This window comes from Schistocerca piceifrons, chromosome X, assembly GCF_021461385.2.
Source record: "Schistocerca piceifrons isolate TAMUIC-IGC-003096 chromosome X, iqSchPice1.1, whole genome shotgun sequence".
Taxonomy (NCBI): Eukaryota; Metazoa; Arthropoda; class Insecta; order Orthoptera; family Acrididae; genus Schistocerca; species Schistocerca piceifrons.
The window spans coordinates 677,559,636-677,581,342 of NC_060149.1; the positions used below are offsets into that span (position 1 = coordinate 677,559,636).

Consider the following 21,707-nt stretch of genomic DNA (forward strand, 5'->3'; position numbering starts at 1 on the left):
TGATGGATTGTGAGGTGTATTCAATACCCGTAGTTTGAGTTGCATAATGGCTTCTTCATTGCCTTCCATCAGTCAGGCGGCTATGCCACAATACTGACTTCGCATTTGCATCAGTGGTGTACACAAAAGTCTTAATTCATCCTAGGTGACTAATATCGTTTAACTTTGTCAGAAACGCGTCGATCTCACCACTAACTTGAAAATACATGGAAATTAGGATGCAACTTTCATTTCCTGTTAACATTACCAAACAGATTACGCGTTCCGAAAAATACTGTGATATTCTTGTCACTATAATGGTCTTGTTAAATACTGTTATTGTTGCGATAGGACGTTGCCCTTGGGTGACTATCTGGGCAGTTATCGGCATACTGTGGACCTTTGGTGCCTTAGCATACGGTTTTTGCGAACACAACACATCTAACTTCAGCTCTTCTCCCACTTTTCTAGCTCCACGTAATACGCTGGCACTTCTTATGGCATTCAGCACAACTATTTTTATCTCCATTAGTGATGGTGGATATATATTAGACAATCTGGTCATTCTCCTCTGTAATCCCACGATATACCGGGTGATCAAAAAGTCAGCATAAATTTGAAAACTTAATAAACTACGGTATAATGTATACAGAGAGGTAAAAATTGACACACATGCTTGGAATGATATGGGGTTTTATTAGAACAAAAAAAAAAATTATTGCTAGACACGTGAAAGATCTCTTGCGCGCGTCGTTTGGTGATGATCGTGTGCTCAGCAGCCACTTTCGTCATGCTTGGCCTCCCAGGTCCCCAGACCTCAGTCCGTGCGATTATTGGCTTTGGGGTTACCTGAAGTCGCAAGTGTATCGTGATCGATCGACAACTTTAGGGATGCTGAAAGACAACATCCAACGCCAATGCCTCACCATAACTCCAGACATGCTTTACAGTGCTGTTCACAACATAATTCCTCGACTACAGCTATCGTTGAGGAATTAATGGACATATTGAGCATTTCCTGTAAAGAGCATCATCTTTGCTTTGTCTTACTTTGTTATGCTAATTATTGCTATTCTGATCAGATGAAGCACCATCTGTCGGCCATTTTTTTAACTTTTGTATTTTTTTGTTTTTTGGTTTTTGTTTTAATAAAACCCCATCTCATTCCAAGCATGTGTGTCAATTTGGACCTCTCTATCTACATTATTCCGTGATTTATTAAGTTTTCAAATTTATACTGACTTTTTGATCACCCGGTACGACCATGCGTCATCACAAAATGCTTGCACAACATTTCTAAGGAAAATAATTCATTTCTTCTGGCATGGACCTGTTTCAATAACTTCTCCTGTTTTTCCACTTCTGTTGGCAAATTGTTCACTTTGCGATGGATTCTGTCTACGAAATCATGTACAGGAAAAAGTAATATACTCTCCTTTCTGGTTCATATTACTGACCAGGTGTCTTAACGCTAGAGCAGGCGTCGTCGGCGCTTCCAGCCTAGTGAGTTTATTACATTCTTTATACTTTCATAAATCTGTATCGGATCTGTTCCGGTCGCTGTTCTGCTGCCTACTTCTCTGTGGCGGGTGTTTGTTCCTGTACGAAGTGGCTCCGAGCCTCCTACTGCTTTTACTGCAGATTCATATTCTGCACTGGCAAATCTTCTTTTACATATGTCGGTACCGCTCGGACTGTGTGCTGTCGCATTCTACATACAACTGCCCATTTTCTCTCGCCAAATCCTGTTCGCCTGTATCATATGCCACTCCTACTTGCGCCTGTGCTCTTGATTCTCTGTCACACCACATAGTTCTGAATTTTCGCCATAAATTTCTTTTCTACTTTTTCGTGGGTGCATGAAGCTCTACTTCGGTCTCTGTCACACGCTCTTTTGTATTCTGCTTACTGCACAGTTTATGCCAAAAGTTCCTCATTCTTTCTGCTACCCTCCTCCTCGCCGATGTTGATTTATGTTTCTTACATAGAAGACACGTAATGGTGTCATTAGAGTCCTGATTATTTTGTTGTGTTATTAGGCGCCTATCCATAATCCGTTCTTAAAATGTGCCTTGTTAGGAGGGTTTGATACCTGTGGCATTCATCTCTATTCCCCGTGCACTTTGTACCTGTATATTTACATGGCACATACATTGCGACTTGTTAGCTTTTATTGCAGTCTTTTATGATGTGGTCTTCTTCCCCACAGTGTCCACAAATTACCACTACTTTATCATAATGTTTTGTCAGATGACCAAGGTTCTGGCATTGCGCGGACCTACTCACTACTAGGTAATATTTCACTCAGACCAAAAGAAAACCTGGATATACTTTTGTCGCTTCATAAGAAATGTGCTAACCTCGATCCTCATTTCAATAACTTGGTGGACCACTTTCCCTCCCATTGACCCCGTTCTGAATAGCATTGTAACGCCACTTTCGAAACTTTCCTTGGTCAGTTTGTCTTCAAGGTTCTGCATGTATATTGTGTTCTTTAGTGTCTTGGTACCTGTGTTCTTTCTGATGTCATACAGTATCATTAAAGTCCTCGTTTTATTGGAAAAGGCCTCGTTTTATTAGACTGTTCACATATCAGTTTCTCTTGCACCCCATGCTGTTCATTATCTTTTCCATGACACTTGGTGTAGCAGTTTCCAGCACGATAGTACTATTAGTTTGTTTGATCTTCTTTATACAAATTTTCTCTTTGGTGAGTTTCATTAAGGCCGTTAGCTTTTGTTGCCCTACCTTTGCCTTTTCGCTTGTTCTCGACTTTATGAACAAATTATTTTGTTGCATAGTTTGTACTACTGCGATTTTAGCAGCAGGAGTTGTTTTCGCATCTCTACTAGGCACCATTAGCACTGCACTTGTATACGCTTTCTCTGGTTTTGTGATTTTTCTCTACAACTCTCATTTTCTTCTCTTAGTTGTTTCACTCTGTCAATTAATAAACCCTGCTCTGTGCGACAGGTAGTTGGCTGTGACCTTATAGTCGGAACCATCCCTGAGTTTTCCTGAAGCAGTTTATGGCAACGGTGGGAAATCCTAAATCAGGACGTCTGGATGAGGATCAGAACACCCATCCTCCCGAATAAAAGGCCACCTTGTTTAAAAGAGCGCTACCTCGTTCGGTTTATCCCTAGTGTACAATAATGTTTTGCAAAGAAGTTATTTAATAATGTAAAAGGGTATTTCTACGTTGTTCGTTCATTTCATACTACCAGTCACTACACACGCTATACACACGTTACTTTATCGTTTATCACCACACACACTATCAGCTGACATCAAGACCATGTTGACGATGTTCGGTTTCCATTTTATGTACCGTAAGTTCCCATTTGCTGGCCTGAAAGACTGAGTCAGCATCATTCTATGATGAGTGAGATGTTGATCTCAGAAAGATGATAAGGTGCTGGTATTATACATTGCATAGCTTTGGGAGTAAAGTTTTCCAGAAATGAAAAAAAAATCTGAAGAGAAGAAAAGAAGGAAAAAATATGGCGTGGATGTGGAATTCGAAATAATAGGTGATTCCGTTATCATTATTATTAGTAGTAGTAGTAGTAGTATCATTATTACTATTATTATTGACTTGTGTTATAATTTTGTCCAAATTCTCATTATGTGTTATCTATGTGATCCTTCATTGTAAAGAATGTATTGTTTAAAAGGTAATTTTTAACTGCTGTTTCAGATAAGTTCGTTTTAGCAGTTTCTTTAATGTCCCTGGACAGTTAATTGTACAGTTTTACTCCTTCCTAGAAAATGCTGTTTTGAGTTTCATGTTTATTCTTTTTTGATAGAAGTAAGTTCAGTCTAGATCTTGTTCCGTGGTCATGGACAGATCTGTCTGTCCAGTAACCATCAATGTTGTTTTTGATGTGCATGACTGATTGGTAAATGCACTCACGTTGTGTAGTTGATATTCTCAGTTTTTTGAACAAATCTTTACAATGAGCTACTAATTTTGGTCATTATTCTTATGGCTCTTTTCTGTAGTTTGAAAACTGTGCTTATATTTTGTAAATTTGATTCCCAGAGTAGAATTCCATAACTAAAGATTGAGTGTACATACAGGGCGACAATTATTGAACTATATGAAAAAAACTTAAATTTGTTACAAACTACCACCTGCACACACTTTACTCAACATGGAAACGTCACTACAAATATTCGGAATTATGTTATGACATGTTCGATATACCTACCATCGATGGCGATGATGTGGCGGAGACGAATGGTGAAATTCTGAATGACCCGCTGAAGTGTCGGAAAATCGATGCTGTCGACGACCTCCTGAATGGCTGGTTTCAGCTCAGTAATGCTTTTGGGGTTATTGCTGTACACGTTGTCTTCAATGTAGCCCCACAAAAAGGAGTCGCATGTGTTCAGATCCGGGAGAATATGGGGGCCAATCGAGGCCTATGCCAGTGGCCTCTGGGTACCTCAGAGACAGTATGCTGTACCCAAAGTGCTCCTCCAGGTCATCAAACGCTCTTCTGCTTCGACAGTGTCGAATTCCGTCTTGCATGAACCACATCTTGTCGAAATCAGGGTCACTTTAGATAATGGGGATGAAATCATCTTCCAAAAGCTTCACGTACCGTTCGGCAGTTATCGTGCAATTAAGGAATATCGCACCGATTATTTCATGACTGAACATTGCACATCACACGGTCACCTATTGAGGGTGAAGAGACTTCTCGATCGCGAAATGCAGATTCTCAGTCCCCCAAGTGCGCCAATTTTGTTTACTGACGAACCCATCCAAATGAAAGTGGGCTTCGTCTCTGAACCAAACCATACAGGCATACTAATTCCCATCATGCCCCACGGCCATTCGTGCACTTTGAACGTCTTAACGCAAACCGTTCAGAAGCTATGACTATTTTATTTCATATACTTCAATAACTGTCACCCTGTATGAACAGTATGTAACTATGATACACTGGCCGTTACGTACTGATCACAGGACCCTAAGGGCGCAACATCCTGATGACGTTCTGTTTGCAAGTATCTTTGCATGTTCAAATCACTTCAATTGAGAATCCTTAATTTTATGTTCGTTACGCAGTGTATAGAGCTAATATTACATTTCATTTAACAGTGTCATTTTCGTCTTCAAGTAGTAATTTGTGGCGTTTGTTTACTTTATGTTCAATGTCATTTTATTGCATATTAACCATGTGTCAACTTACTTGAATGTTTCATTTACTTTCTTATAAGCGGTTTTCTTGTTTTCTCTGTAACTATAACATTTCTGTAATCACCAAAGAGATTTTTTTCTCCATGACAAACAGTACTGGGAAAGACATCGATGTATATCAGGAACAATATTGGTCCTAATTGGCTACTCTGAGGACTCATATATTAATGTAGTTTGGTTCCGATAAGTGTTTTACTAAAAGTTAACCTTATCTGAGCTTTGTATTATCTCTACTCTTTGTACCTTATCTGCTAGGTATGACCGGAAACAGTCTTTAGCCACGCCTCTTGTTCCTAATGATTCCAGCTTGTTTAATAGAATTTTATGTTCAACGGTACCAGAAGCTTTCGCTATATCTAAGAATACATCTGTGACACAGTCACACTCGTCAGGAGCAGCAAGGATCACTTTTGTGTATTCTGACTGTTGCTCATTACTATAAAAAGGAGATTTAGAAAATGAAAAATGGCAAAATGAAAAAGTTTCATAACTTCTCTGGAATATCATACTGAATCTCGGGCAAGAAAATTAAATTTCAATGTTATCGACGATACGGAACTGTAACGAACGTCTACTTTGGGATAGACGAAATTTTAAGTCTCTCACCCACCAACACATTACCACGTTGATGCTTCATCGGTTGTTAAAAATCACCAACATTTTAGGATAAAACTTATCCAACAGTGTAGTGGCGATACCATCGTACTTCAAAGTGGTGCAAAGATTATCAGCTTTCTATAAACCCCCCACAAAAGTAAATTTATGTGCTTCACAAAACGGAAAAAACGTAGTATCCTATGACTACAATATCGACGAGTCATCATTGGAATCAGTTTGCTCACACAAATACCTGACCATAACAATGATATGAAATGGAGTAATCACATAAGCTCAGTTATAGGAAAGACTGACAGCTCAATTAGTTTCATTTTCAGGATACCGTGAAGACGTAGTCTATAAAGAAGACTGCTCCAAAATTACTTGTGCGTCCCATCTTAGAATACTGCTCAAATGTGTGGGAGTCATGCAAAACAGGACTAACAGAGGATATTGACGTACACAAATAAGGGCAGCACTAATGGTCACAGGTTTGTTTGACTCTCTGGAGAGGTTCAAAGAAATGTCAAAAAACTTAAATTGTCATATTACTGGAGATAGACCCAAATTATTTGAAAACTTACCTCCAAAATTTCAAGAACAAGTATTAAGTAAAGAATCTAGAGATATCATTCATAGCCCTGCGTATTGCTCCCGTAGTGACCGTGAACGCTAAGTTACATTAAATGCAACACGTACAGACCCATTTAAACAACCATTCTTCCCGTGTTACATACTCGGCTGGAATAGGAAAAAACCTGAACACATCCTATCATGTTAAGCACCATCTGTCTTGCATCTCACAGTGGTTTGCAGAGGATGTTGTAGATGTAGATGTTAACAGAAAAGCAAGTTTCGATGGCAGAAGAAAAAAAACTAATGCAATGGAAAGTACCGTTGCAGAAGGTATCCACATCGAAGTTCTAGAGCAAACAGCGCAACAGAAGCTAAGAAGTGACGCACAGAGTTTGAAAAGGGTCCCGAAGCACTAAGAAACAGGCAAGGCAGTTACAACTGGAAAGAGTGCGGCTAATATTATGGAACGCAAATGCTTCAGTCAAACATATCAAATAAATTTACGGGATAACATAGATTAGTGGCTATTGTGATCGATGTCATATGAAAAATATCTGATGCATCAGATCAGCATTCACCTCAGTCATCAGTACAGGTCAACAACCGGGCGTAAAGAGTAAACGGAAGCGATATTCTTAAAGAAGACGAAACATTAAATCAGCATAGCACGACATCTGTCAGTCCTATGGTAATTCCAATTTGTCAGTATATACAGTGGACGTCAGAAAACGCATTGGTACAATGTAGCGCGAGTCTACATACTGTATCTGAGCAGTCAATTACAGATAGGTGGCTAGTGAAGATGCCAGCATGCCGTGATTTAGCCAATTTTCAACGCGTGATAGTAATCTGTACAAGACGTGTGGGTCAAAGTATGTTGCAAGACACACAAAAATCTCTGAGATCAACAGTGTCTTGGTTGGATGTTAATTTCGCAGATAAAATGTCTCACACCTATACACCACCACAAAGAACAACCCTAAGTGTTTGACGAACGGATTTCACGTCGTCTCTGCAAAGCCAGACATGGTGATCAACGGTATGTGAGTCAGGTTGACGACAATTTGAATGTGTGGCGTCAGGAATCCGTTTCTAACGGGATATAAGGAGACAAATGAACAGCATAGGCTTCAGCAGTCGACGACCTACTCGTGTCCATTTGCTGACACCTCGACTCAGAGCAAGGGCCAGCGAACATTGTCAATGGATCGTGAAACAGTGGCAGCGTGTAGCCTGGTCTGATGCCTTTTCCGGCATTATAATACTCTGACGGAGATACCATGTTTCAACAGGGCAGTACCACATGTCACAGCTATTTGGTCACACTGAGGTGTCTTGATGAACACTCCAGTGAACTGATGACTATGACTTGGTCCCCTCCCCCCCCCCCCCGTCTCTCCTCCCCCCCCCCTCCCTCCGACCAACCGATCTTCCCCCTCCGACCCGATCTTCACTCAGTCGATCATTTATGAGATGCTGTCGATGTTAGTGTACGTTCGATGAACCATGCATCAAATACACAATAACAATTGTGGGGACCACTACAGGATGAACAAATACGTCCAAACCTAGTCACCCTTAACACAAGTGTGAACGTAATTAAGACAGAAAACGAAACAAATCGTAAGATGATGATTTTACTAAGAACATACATTTTTTCCTTGGTTGGTTTTACAGAATTAGAACCTTGCTAACAGACTGCTATTACTCTTCTACATAAAACATGGGAAAAGGCGGTGTTAATGCCGGGTAAAATGATTCCAGCGAGCTACAATTCATAAATAGTTGCCTCTTGCATGTGAAAGAAAACGACAGCCAATATAGCAGGTATCGTAGTAGCCGAACTTAGATTGCACCCATGACTGTTGCGTTAGTGTTACATTACTTGCAGTGTAGACGGAAACTGATTAAAGATGGAAAGGGACTGCGCCTGTTGAGTACGAATACAGAGGGAATTGGCAACTGATTGTGACAGCTGGAAGCTGTGTGGCCGCTGTCGATGGGCTTCAGATTGCTGTCCTGATCTGCGGTGACATTGGGGCACTTGAGACGAATGCTTTGGCATCTCCGGAGCTAATACCGTTGCTTGGGATCCATAATGTCGCAGCGCCTACCGATTCGCTAGTCATGGCCGGTCGACACGTACCTGACGGCGAATGGCGCGACAGTTTCGCGAATATGTCGGGCAGAGTGGAAGGCTGAAACCAAAGGCTCAGACGATTCTGTGACGATCTTGGGTGCCTATTTCTGGACTTCTGTTGCCGGATGGAGAATTGTAGGACGCCTCCGTAATAAGGCAGAAGTACACTACACCGAGGACGTAGCAACTAGGATAGTGGAGTCCGTGTGGCGTGTACATGTGCGTTCTTAGTTTTTGAGGATAGATAAATACCTCCACAAAACAAGTAAGATAAATTCTAATTTCAGACAAGGAAGAATACTATCACAGTTATTTAAAGAGAGTAGCATTCGTCATAGTAAATCGGAGAAAGAAAATGTTAATAGAGTATTAGTTAACTGCTGGAGTCTCTATGAAAAGGTCTCAGAATTAGTCTCACTTACAGACGCTGAAAATGTTCACATAGTACTATGGTCAGAAACTTGCCTCAAACCAGATCTTAATAGCAATGAAAGTATAAATCCCGATTAGAATTTATAACGCAAAGATACGATGAAAGCCGGCTGTGGGGGAGTGAGGTTAGCACAGATTCCGAATGTGAGATATCCTGGGTGTTGACAAGTGTTAAAGGTGGATAAAACATGCTTATCGGATGCTTTTATAGGCTCCATGCTTTAGGAGCAGTAGTAGTGATACGTTTCAGAGCAGACTTGGAGAATAGTTCGTATAAATTTCCTGATCATGTTATAGTAGTAGGCGGAGACTTCAAATTACCAGCTATACACTGAGAGACTCAAGTTATTAAGAGTATAAGGAAGACAGCGAATCGAGTAAAATTGTTCTAATTGCCTTATCTGAAATCACCACTGAGCAGCTAGTAAGGGCTCCGACTCGCGAAAATAACACATTAGATCTCCAGGCCACCATCAGGCCCTAACGTTTCGATCCAGTTAGCGTAGAACAGTGAATCAGTGATCACAAGGCCGTTACAGCATCACAGAATTTGGTTGTAAATAAGAATATAATTAGAGGCAGGGAGATATTTCTGCTTAAAAAAATCGACAAGGAATAGATTTCAGATTACTTGAGCGGTCAAAATGAAACTTTCATTTCCAGCACTGACAATGCTGAGCGTCAATGGACAATGATCAAGAGTATTGACCAATACGCCTTAAAGAGAAATGCGCCGAGCAAACCTGTGAAAGACCCGCCGTGGGCTGACAGCTGGCTAAAGAGTTGCTACGAAAGCAAAGAGAACTTCACTGCAACTTTAAACGTAGTGAAAGCCTCTAAGATAAACAAAAACTGAACGAAGCCAAAATTAGTGAAAGGAGAGCTATGCGTGAAGGATTCAACGAATTAGAAAATAAAATTCTCTCTGCTGACGTGACAGAAAATTCTAATAAGACTTGGTCTTATGTTAAATAAATAAACCGATCGAAGCCATCTGACCAGACACGCCGTGATCCTAATGGCATCAAAACGCTGGATGACAGAGAGAAGATACTAGAAGTCTTTTTCTAAGGCTGTTTCACTGAGGAAGATCGCATTGTAGTCCCTTCTTTAAATCTTCGCACGAACGTCAAAACAACATATATCGAAATAAGTGACAATGAGTCAGAAAATCAACTGAAAAGGTTCAACCCAGGAAAGGCAACAGCAGCTAACAGGATACCTGTACGATAACATATACAGTAAGCGAACGAACTCATTTTTCTTCTGGCAGCAGCGTACCGTAGGTCGCTGGAGGAACGAAGCGTTCCTCGTGAGTGGAAAAAAGCCCAGGTCATTCCTATTTTCAAGAATGGTCGTCATAAAGGCGCACAAAACTATAGACCTATATCTCTGACATCGGTCTGTTGTACGGGGGCGTGCTGAAAAGTAATGTCTCCGAATCTTTTACATGAAAACTGTTAAAGCTTCAACAAGACAAAAGTTATTAACCTTCACTATCTTTATTCTCCATGTCTACATATTTGCAGCCCTCTGGCGCTGGAGGGCTCGGAATTGTAAAGTGTTATATGGTGGTGCGTAACGTAAGTACGGTATGTCGGTGCATGAGAAACAGCGTGCTGTAATCAAGTTTCGAGTTCGAAGAGTTCCTCCACACATGAGGCACCCTCTGCTTCTGAATGACAATGCCAGACCACACACGAGCTCTTCGACATCTGCAACAATCAGACGCCTTGTGTTCACTGTCACTCCATACAGTCCCGACTTGGCCCCATCCGATTCCAAAACTTAAAGAACACCTTCAAGGAGTTCACTTTGATAATAATGAAGCAATGCAAGCAGAGGTGAGTTTGTGGCTCCGTCAACGAAGTCAAGCATTCTATAGTGAGCGTATCAACAAACTGGTCTCTCGTAGAAAGAAATGGATTCGTCGCCAGGGTAACTATGTTGAGAAATCGTTTAACAAGCGTTAAGATTTTTCCCACAAAAAGTTCGGGGGCTTTTCAGCACGCCCTCGTAGAAGATTGGAACATGTTTTGATTCATGTGTTATCACATTTCTGGAGACCGAATATCTCATGTGTAGGAATCAACATGAGTTCCGAAAACAACGATCGTCTGCAACCCAGCTCGCTCTGTCCTTCCACGAGACCCAGAAGGCGATAGATACCGGTGCCCAAGTTGATGCCGTGCTCGTTGACTCCCGGAAGGCATTCGATACAGTTCCGCATTGCCGCCCAGTGAACAAAACACCAGTATATGGAAGATCAGACCAGCTGTATGACTGTACTTAAGAGTTTCTAGCAAACAGATTATAGCATGTCATTCTCAACGGAGAGAAATCTTCAGACGTAAAAGTAATTTCGGGTGAACGCTAAGACAGTGTTGCACGCTCATTACTTTTCACAATATGTATAAATGATCTAGAGGTTAACATCGGAATTTCCAAGAGGCTTTTCGTGAATGATGCTGTTGTGTACAGAGTAGTCGCAAATCTAGAAATTGTAGCGAAATACAGGAAGACCGCTTTGTGCAGGGATTGGTGGTTGACCCTCAACACAAACAAATGTAACGTATTGACCATAAGTAGGCAGGGAGACCCATTATTTTATGATTACACGATTGCAGAACAATAACTGGAAGAAGTCACAATAATGAGGAGCGTGCGTACGGAGTGATTTAAAATGAAACGAACACATAAAACTAACTGCAGACAAGGCAGATGCAAGACTGTCATTGGAAGAATTCGCGGTAACTGTAGTCCACCCACAAACGATGTAGCTCACAAAACACTTGTTCGACCAGTACATGAACATTGCTCGTAAGTCTAAGATCCGAACCAGACAGGATTGATAGAGAAAAAGGAAAAGATCCAAAAAACAGCAGCGCGTTTCGTTGCAGGTTCATTAGTAAGCGTGACAGCGTGACGGAGAATCTGTCAACTCTAGTCTCAGACGCTACAAGAGAGGCAGTCTGTATCTGGTTTGGCGGCGTATTTATAGCCATAAAGAACACGATAATATCTATTGAGGTCAGTACAAATTGTAATTGCCAAATAATTTGGGTGAAGATAAGTGCGTTCCTACAAGAGTCAACCAATATATTGCTTGCTCCCACAACTATATCGCGGAAAGATCGTAAAGGTAAATCAGAGGCTTGCGGAGTGTAGGTATAGGTGTGTATACATAGAATACTAGTCAAACATTAAAAATTGACGTACTTACAACTAGACTTAAGAAGACGCAATCTAGATATGAATAAATAAGTACAAAGCTTTTTAATAAATTATCTTCGCAGGCACATCAGCTCTCAAGTAAATGTCTTCCAAAACAGAACCCAGACGTGACTGAATGGAAAGACCTTTTATACACTTGAATAATTTGAAAACTGTGCAAAAGGCAACCTTAATTACTAATTATTTCGTAAGACAAAGTGCACCTTCTTTTAAGAAATTATAACTTTGTTCGTGTTGTACAGGGTGGCATCCAGTCAAGGAACATTTTAGGGAATTGATTTAAAAAATTTTCTTTCAAAGGCCCAAGTCAAATCTTTACAAGTTTTCTCCCAGAGCAACTTCCGCTGTGCCTACATGACACAAGTTGCCTACCTCTCAGAATCGAGGCAGTTCTGTCCAGTAAGCTGCTGACAAGAGACGTCTTGAGTCCTCTGCTGAAATCGCTAGGGAATTTACGCCATCGGTTTTAGCCACTAGCGTGCGTGGTATACAGATCGCGTGTGTGGACACTGGACGATTCTGCAGTGCAGAACACAGTTACTTCTCTCTCTTGTAATCCAGACCTCGACTAGCACAGACTTTTTTGGGTGGGGGGGTGGGGGGGATGGAGGCAGAGCCTATGGCTCTGCGCCCCGTGATGTGCCACCAACATAACTTAACATGAACTGCCTCCCCTTCCGTTGCCCACTTATTTAGTTGTTCGTCCTCCTAGACTGGCCTAAACCTGGTAACTTCCTCCCTAGCACGCCCCTTGTATACCACACACTGAAATATATTCTCTTTCTTTAACTAGTTTTCTGTATTGTCGTTTAACGCTCGCCTAGGATGTCACTGACAAGTCCTGACCGCTCGACCTCCTGTACACTGACGTCATAAGCCAGATGCAACAGCCTTCTTCCCTCTTCCAGCACATGTACATTTTATAATGTTTATTTACTTAGATATTTATTTGATTGTGTATAGTTTAGTATATAGTATGTAACCATGTTTCCTTTAACATGTCAATCTCCAGAGTAAAAGTTGTTTTTAAAATTACACGTGACGACATCAATTGCATGCAAAGACTTTAAATATGGATGGATAAATAAATAAAAAATAAATTAGAGAATGAAACTCATTACTGCCTAAAACTGAGACACTTCCTGATGCCTGAAGATTTAATTCATTTTTCTGCAGATCCGATTCTCAGCGGAGTACGAAAGTAGGATGTGACCCACCGAGCGTGAAAGGTGTCGGCTTTGCATTTGGGAAGAATGGTATTGAAATTCTCGATGGGATCCTCCAGATTTACACTGATATGAGAAAAGTCACGGGATACCTCATAATATCGTGTTGGACCTCCTTTTGCCCGGTGTAGTGCAGCAACTCGACGTGACATGAGCTCAATGGCTGCAAATGGTCTCCAAGCAGCCGAACAGAACCATTTCCAGTCAATGATCGGTTCACTTGGACAAAGAGGATCCAGTCAATTCTATAAAAGCAGCCCACACCATTATGGAGCCACCAACAGCTTGCACAGTGCCTTGTTGACATCTTGGGTCAATGGCTTCGTGCGGTCTGGGTCACACTCGAACCATACCATCAGCTCTTATCAACCGAAATCGGTACTTATCTGACCAGGCCACGGTTTTCCAGTCATCTAGTCTCTAACAAATATGGTGACGAGCCAATGAGAGGAGCTGTAGGTGATGTCGTACTGTTAGCGAAGGCACTGCAGTTGGTCGTCTGCTACCATAGCCCATTAACGCCAAATTTCACCACGCTGTCCTAACGGATACGTTCGTCGTAATTCCCACACTGATTCCTGCGGTTATTTCATGCAGTATTACTTGTCTCTTAGCACTGACAACTCTAGTTAAAAGCCGTTCCTCTTGGTCGTTAAGTGAAGGCTGCCTGCCATTGCATTGTAGTGGTGAGAGGTAATGCCTGATATATGGTATTCTCAGTACATTGTTGACACTTTGGATCTCGGAATATTGAATTTCCTAACGATTTCCGAAGTGGGATGCCGCATGCAACTAGCTCCAACTACCGTTCCGCATCCAGTCTGTTAATTCCCGTCGCACTATCGTAACTACACTCCTGGAAATGGAAAAAAGAACACATTGACACCGGTGTGTCAGACCCACCATACTTGCTCCGGACACTGAGAGAGGGCTGTACAAGCAATGATCACACGCACGGCACAGCGGACACACCAGGAACCGCGGTGTTGGCCGTCGAATGGCGCTAGCTGCGCAGCATTTGTGCACCGCCGCCGTCAGTGTCAGCCAGTTTGCCGTGGCATACGGAGCTCCATCGAAGTCCTTAACACTGGTTGCATGCCGCGACAGCGTGGACGTGAACCGTATGTGCAGTTGACGGACTTTGAGCGAGGGCGTATAGTGGGCATGCGGGAGGCCGGGTGGACGTACCGCCGAATTGCTCAACACGTGGGGCGTGAGGTCTCCACAGTACATCGATGTTGTCGCCAGTGGTCGGCGGAAGGTGCACGTGCCCGTCGACCTGGGACCGGACCGCAGCGACGCACGGATGCACGCCAAGACCGTAGGATCCTACGCAGTGCCGTAGGGGACCGCACCGCCACTTCCCAGCAAATTAGGGACACTGTTGCTCCTGGGGTATCGGCGAGGACCATTCGCAACCGTCTCCATGAAGCTGGGCTACGGTCCCGCACACCGTTAGGCCGTCTTCCGCTCACGCCCCAACATCGTGCAGCCCGCCTCCAGTGGTGTCGCGACAGGCGTGAATGGAGGGACGAATGGAGACGTGTCGTCTTCAGCGATGAGAGTCGCTTCTGCCTTGGTGCCAATGATGGTCGTATGCGTGTTTGGCGCCGTGCAGGTGAGCGCCACAATCAGGACTGCATACGACCGAGGCACACAGGGCCAACACCCGGCATCATGGTGTGGGGAGCGATCTCCTACACTGGCCGTACACCACTGGTGATCGTCGAGGGGACACTGAATAGTGCACGGTACATCCAAACCGTCATCGAACCCATCGTTCTACCATTCCTAGACCGGCAAGGGAACTTGCTGTTCCAACAGGACAATGCACGTCCGCATGTATCCCGTGCCACCCAACGTGCTCTAGAAGGTGTAAGTCAACTACCCTGGCCACCAAGATCTCCGGATCTGTCCCCCATTGAGCATGTTTGGGACTGGATGAAGCGTCGTCTCACGCGGTCTGCACGTCCAGCACGAACGCTGGTCCAACTGAGGCGCCAGGTGGAAATGGCATGGCAAGCCGTTCCACAGGACTACATCCAGCATCTCTACGATCGTCTCCATGGGAGAATAGCAGCCTGCATTGCTGCGAAAGGTGGATATACACTGTACTAGTGCCGACATTGTGCATGCTCAGTTGCCTGTGTCTATGTGCCTGTGGTTCTGTCAGTGTGATCATGTGATGTATCTGACCCCAGGAATGTGTCAATAAAGTTTCCCCTTCCTGGGACAATGAATTCACGGTGTTCTTATTTCAATTTCCAGGAGTGTATGTAGGAAGCCTTTTCACATGTATCGTCTGAGGATAAATAATAGCCCCGCCGTTGCAACGTCCTATTATACCTTGTGTAGACGATACTACCGCCATCTCTATATGTACATAATATGACTTTCGTCACCTCAATGTAGGGCTCCCGTGCTTTCCTGTAACAGATTATGACGACCGCTTGAATTGTCCCTTTGCAAGGCAGTGGACGACTTCTTACCAGTTATTGTTCTCTTCTATTTAGTCAAGTGTTCCACAAATAATTTCTTTTTTTTATGGTGTAGGACGAGTAAGTTTACAGAACATGTATCCAGGAATAGTTTGAATAACAATGAACATACTAATTTTCAGTCCAGTTCAGTTCAGTTCAATGCAGCTACACTTGATTTTTTTATACGGGCTACCAGTTTTAAAATGAAAATTCGTCAATGGAATAAAAGAATTTCTCGAGAAGAAAGTATGCTAGATTAGATTTAAAACTTGTATTAATACCCGTCTGACGTTTTATGTTCTTGGTCAAGTGATGAAATATTTTTGTTGATGAATGTTGAACTCCTTTCTGGGCCGTTGACTGCTGTAATAACGGGTAAAGAAGGTTACCACACAGCAGATAAATGACCTTCCAAGTCTTCAGGGTCGCATGGCTTCTAGCAGTTTGAGTCCTCAGCTGTCAGCCAGACACTAAATGGTTCAAATGGCTCTCAGCACCATGGGACTTAACATCTGTGGTCATCAGTCCCCGAGAACTTAGAACTACTTAAACCTAACTAACCTAAGGACATCACACACATCCATGCCCGAAGCAGGATTCGAACCTGCGACCGTAGCGGTCGCGCGGTTCCGGACTGAGCGCCTAGAAGCGCTAGACCAACCCAGACTCTACAGAGGAGGTCAACAGTGCTTAAAATACTCTGAATTAAAATTTCTTAACTGGTGACAATAGCGGAGAAGTGTCATGAAAAAATAATGTCTACACCGAGCATTGCATCAGTTGCTGAATCATTTACTGCTGTTAGTACTTGAGAGGAATGAGGGTGTGAGGCTCAGATCCATATCCACAATAGAGCTTGAAATTCCCCCTGAAATCTCTGAAACTCTTAAGCTGAACTCTAGGAATGTGCGCTGCACGTTAGCTATACTTACAGATTCCATTGCAGTAGGTACTGAAACTCTTTTTCATTGAATAAAATGTCTTTCATTTTACAATGCTTATACAAGCTTATTTTTATATGTTGTGTGCAATATTTAAAAAATCTATCGATTTCAGAATCCACTTGACTGACATACCTTTCATCTTTCAGTTCTGGAGATGACGTACCGCCATCTTCAATTTCTTCCTGTGGTTCTGTGCCTGCTACTGCTGGCAACCTTCCTGATAACGTAAGCTCCACTCTATAAAAACATATTATTAATGACAGTATTAAATTTCTAGCTTTAACAATACTTGTGTGTCTAGTTTACAGAAGGTACCATAGTCTAAAAGTGTGGCTAGGAAGTTTTGAAGCAGAAAGAAACCTTTCAAACGAACGTCTGTCGAACTTTCCACGAGACATTCCGGTAATCAGTACATTTTATTGACGGTCCATCTTTGAAAAACCAATTATTAATACTCTAGTTTATACTTCAAACGTGTTTGGACGTACCTATATCATTATCTACGAGCCGAATTATTTAATAATCCGTAAATTCATTTACAAATTGTTTACGGTTTTAGATTAACTGCTGTTTTAAATTAAATTTATGATCTTTCCGTGAGATGTATAGCGTTTCTGAGATATTTTGTTGTGACTGTGGTAGGAGAGTGCTACCTTAATTTGATACATCAGTGTCCTGTAACCCCTTTCTGAGGCTGTTATGACGGAAAAAAAAAAATAATAAGACATCGCTTACACATCACACAGAAAGTAAAATTTTTGCTAATTCTCAAGAATTGAGAAAAATCTAACATACTTAAAATTTGTGTAATGGTTGTTTTTGACTTGTAAAAAGCTAATGCTTAAACAATTATGCAGGTTCTTCATTGTGTATTTGTTTTTAACTGCATGTAGAGGTGTAAAATTTCAAATGCTTTTACATCTTTACAACGACAATATTTCAAAGTTTTTTATGAAAAGACAAAAATCCGGGGTATTTCCGACAATATTCATTAAACGAAGCCGTGGCGTGGTGAGCGGCGGGGCAGAACGACTGCGCGCACACAACATCTTTTATTTCTCATAACAAAATTACAGCTGGCTGCTACGAAAATGGATTATTATTTACTTTTACATATTAAATAATACAAGCTCATATTATGTGCAACATATACCTGTGACTCACTATAACTGTTCCAAATTGCCACCACCAACAATGGTGTTTGATTTCCAATGATATACGAATTTTATTGTAGTACACTGTGTGTGAATAAAATGTTGCTGACGTTAATTTAATATCTAGATCGCTGAATTTCGTTCTTATTGTTCCTTCCCTCTTTTGGCTTCAAGAAGTTGTCAGCATCTTACTGAAATGTACTCGTGAAATAAATGGAATCTTACATTTTTGAGCTTCTGATGGTTGCTACTTTGGAGAGGAGCGCTACTGTTGCACTGGAACAGCTGAATGGGATGGTCTCAGACCTTGGACTAGCCGTAGGCTGGACAAGACATGCGATAGCAGTGTGTTCGATCGTGCCCAGACCGTGGGTGCCCCATACATGGAACACTCTATAATGTGGTTAGCAACAGCCTGATAATAATGTCAGACAAGGATAGGGGACATGGAATCAAGCAAAATTTTCTAGATAGCCACAATCTGGACAAGCAACATTATGAAGTTGTGGTTGAAAACAACAGCCTCGATGAGTGCACAGATGTTTGTCCAGAAACGAGCGTGTTGGATGTGACTAATGCGGTTTTGTTTGAATAATTTTTGAGGTGTGCCAGCCGTTAGTTGTGGAGCAAACTACTCATGGAGACAAAGGGCTCATAGTTCTCCCTATGTAAACAAATGGGCCACTTGGCCTAGTGTCCTTATGTAAGGAAACTGCTCACTTGTGCTCTTGAGTTATATATATGCAAGCGTAATTTATGACCCCAATGTTAGCGAACCAGGTATATATGCTATTAAGTTATGTTTACATAAGTCTAATTTATGACCAGATTATTTTAGTCTAATCTTAATGGCCATAATTTATGACCCAAGATGGCCACGCATGTAAATTTCAAGCTGTATGACACATTGCATTGTCCTGGTGGTAGATGCCATCATGCCAAGGAAAACCAAAATGCATGTAGGCGAGAATATGGTCCGTCAAGGATAGATGCATATTTGTGTTGAATGTCTACCAGAATTATGACATCACCCAGGGAATGCCACGTAAACATTCACCAGACCATAAAACTCACTCGATTGCTGCAGGGTGTTTGCTTTTTAGGCGTTTCACGCCATATATGTCAATAGGCATCTGTCCAGTGGACCATAAAATGTGATTCATCTAAAAAGGTCACCTAGCTTCTCTCGCTAGACGCACAGTTGCGATATTGGCGTGCATATTCCAGCCTTCCTCGCAGATGAACAGCAGGCAGCATGAGTGCATGAACCAAGGACATGCTACAGAGGCCCGTATGCAGTAACATGCAGCTAATGGTCGTTGAGGAGACACTGTTGGTAGCCCCTTGGTTTATCTGGCCGGTCAGCTTCTCAACAATTGCATGTCTATTAGCCAGAACTCATCTCTGCTGCCGTCATCCACCCCTGTCATCCATGGCGTATGGTGGGCAACAGTTGCCTCGACGCAGGTTTGGTACTGTGTCATTTTACCATGCACGGTATACATTAACCACTGCTGCACGAAAACGGTTTACAAACTTTTTTTGGAAATGATTCTACCCTTTGCCCAAAAGCCAGTGATCATGCCCTTTTGGGCATAAGACAAATCGCTCCGTTTTTGCATTACGACAACGTCTACACAGTATTATTACACACCACTCCGACACACTTTATATGTCCTCCACGGTTAGTGATGGCACCTGCCTTCTGCGAGTAATTATTGCAAATTGACATCGAACGTAAGTGGTAATCACATTAATGTGACACGATCGTGCAGAACTTTTCTATGGTACAAATTGTCGGCCTACAGACAGATGCAGACTGTTTCATGCATTATCACACTTAGTTTGCCATATAATCGTTATTTATTTAGTTTCATAATAAAAAAAGTTTTTCACACACATATGTTGATCGAAATATTGTAGCACTTTTGCAACCCCATTATAGAGATACGGAACTCTACCTGAGGAAAAGAATGTGGTCGTCCTAGATGGTTTTAACATAAAAGGATTTTCTTTAAAACGGGGTTACAGTGCTGATCAATCAGTTACATCCGTACATGCACAGGAATACTTTCAACTGAAACGGCAAAAGATCTTGAAAGCAGCCTGAAAACAAGCATATTGTCTTCAAAATATTTAGAAAATTATCCTTGTAAAGTTTTCAAGGCCACAATGAATGAACTCTTCAAACCTCGTTTTCTTTAGTCCAGGAAAGTTTAGAGAAATGGGCTGTGTTTGTTAGAATCTGCCTCTTCTACAATGCGATTTTCTTTTTAAATGTATCCATATCAAATCAGAAATACGTTGTTTCTCACCTTGTAATGGCTTACTGTGGGTAGTGTGCAGTCAAGTCCAATTAAAATGCAAGGTCTGCGATACATTCCATATTTTCTAATTTTCGTTCCTGCACTTCTTTTTCCTTCGTATATTCAAAAACAAAGGGTTTCAAATCGACAAATCGTTACAAGCATGCCCCTTGGCGTAACCAACGTACTATGTAGCAATAAACAGGGCGTTGATTTTAAATGAAGACACTGAAATATCTCGAAAACTACACTTCCAATCAAGAAAAGTTATAATTCTAGTTTGTTTGTGTTGGAGGGGGCATCCAATGATACCACACTCGACCCCCATCCCACATCATGCGTGAGTGGCGGGGGCATCTTTGGAACTTTCAATGGAGAACCTCATTTTTTATTGCAGTGTTTAGTTTTGGAAATATTTCAATTTCTCTAGTTAAAATGAAAACCCTGTACATAGTCTCCACACTCTTCGCTTAGTTTCACAAAGAACTGTTATAATTGAAAGTGAAATGATGCATTTGACTTCACATATTTTCCTATTCGTACCACTAGTTTCTCCAATTCCTCCATGCCTGCCAATCTAGCACAAAGTGCTCTTTGATGAACAGAACAATGATTCCTGTCTGTCGAACGTTGTAATGTTTTTCTCTATCATTGGCAACTAAATCTCTAAATTCTTTCTGCTTGGTATTGTAACGCTGTCTCATAACAAATATGCAGTACCTATTGATTATGCAACTGCATAATGGATATTGATAATTCTTATGCCTCTCTTCTGTCATTTCCATTCATTTTTAATGGCTTATGACGATAGATTCCTAGCTTGCCTCTTTTTGTCCAAACAGCAACTGGATCTGTGAATGTCCTTCACACCATGAACAAATAGCAAAGGGTGAACAGCGCTGAACAACGGTTCTGCCGAACTAAAGAAAGCTGTGCCGACTGGAAAACGCCACACCACATTTTTAAATGAAACGTTGTGCTGCACGGAGTTCTTCCGAGAAGGACCGAGCAAGGCAGAGATAGGCCAAGCTTCGGCCCACACGTGGCCTGCACATCCAGCTCACATGCAGTGTGACCCATTGTGGCCGAACTTGCTCTAGTCATTAGCGGACTGTATAGGAAATAAGTCAGAGTATTGCTGCATGGTACTGTCTTACACTATATAAATGTCATTAACAAATGTTCCATTAAGTCTATAGTTTTCGTGATATGAAGCGTACGCAGCTCTCCTCCTGATTTCGAAATGCAACTGCTTGTCACCAGCATTTCTTTTTCTGCAATTGTTACATCACAATTTGGCAGTTGTGTTCGATTCCCGGCCTGGTTGGTTGCCGGCCGCGGTGGTCTCGCGGTTAAGGCGCTCAGTCCGGAACCGCGCGACTGCTACGGTCGCAGGTTCGAATCCTGCCTCGGGCATGGATGTGTGT

At 42.0% G+C, this 21,707-nt stretch overlaps 1 protein-coding gene across 1 annotated transcript in view; it reads left to right on the top strand.

Annotated features, from left to right (window-relative positions):
- The window catches only part of LOC124723160 (DNA damage-regulated autophagy modulator protein 2-like), a 219,123-nt gene that overhangs the window by 100,848 nt on the left and 96,568 nt on the right, over window positions 1–21,707 (top strand). Inside the window, exon 2 of the mRNA XM_047248355.1 lies at window positions 16,967–17,045. Within this exon, the coding sequence (XP_047104311.1) occupies window positions 16,975–17,045 (71 nt within the window). The 5' untranslated portion in view covers window positions 16,967–16,974. The remainder of the gene's footprint in view (window positions 1–16,966; window positions 17,046–21,707) is intronic.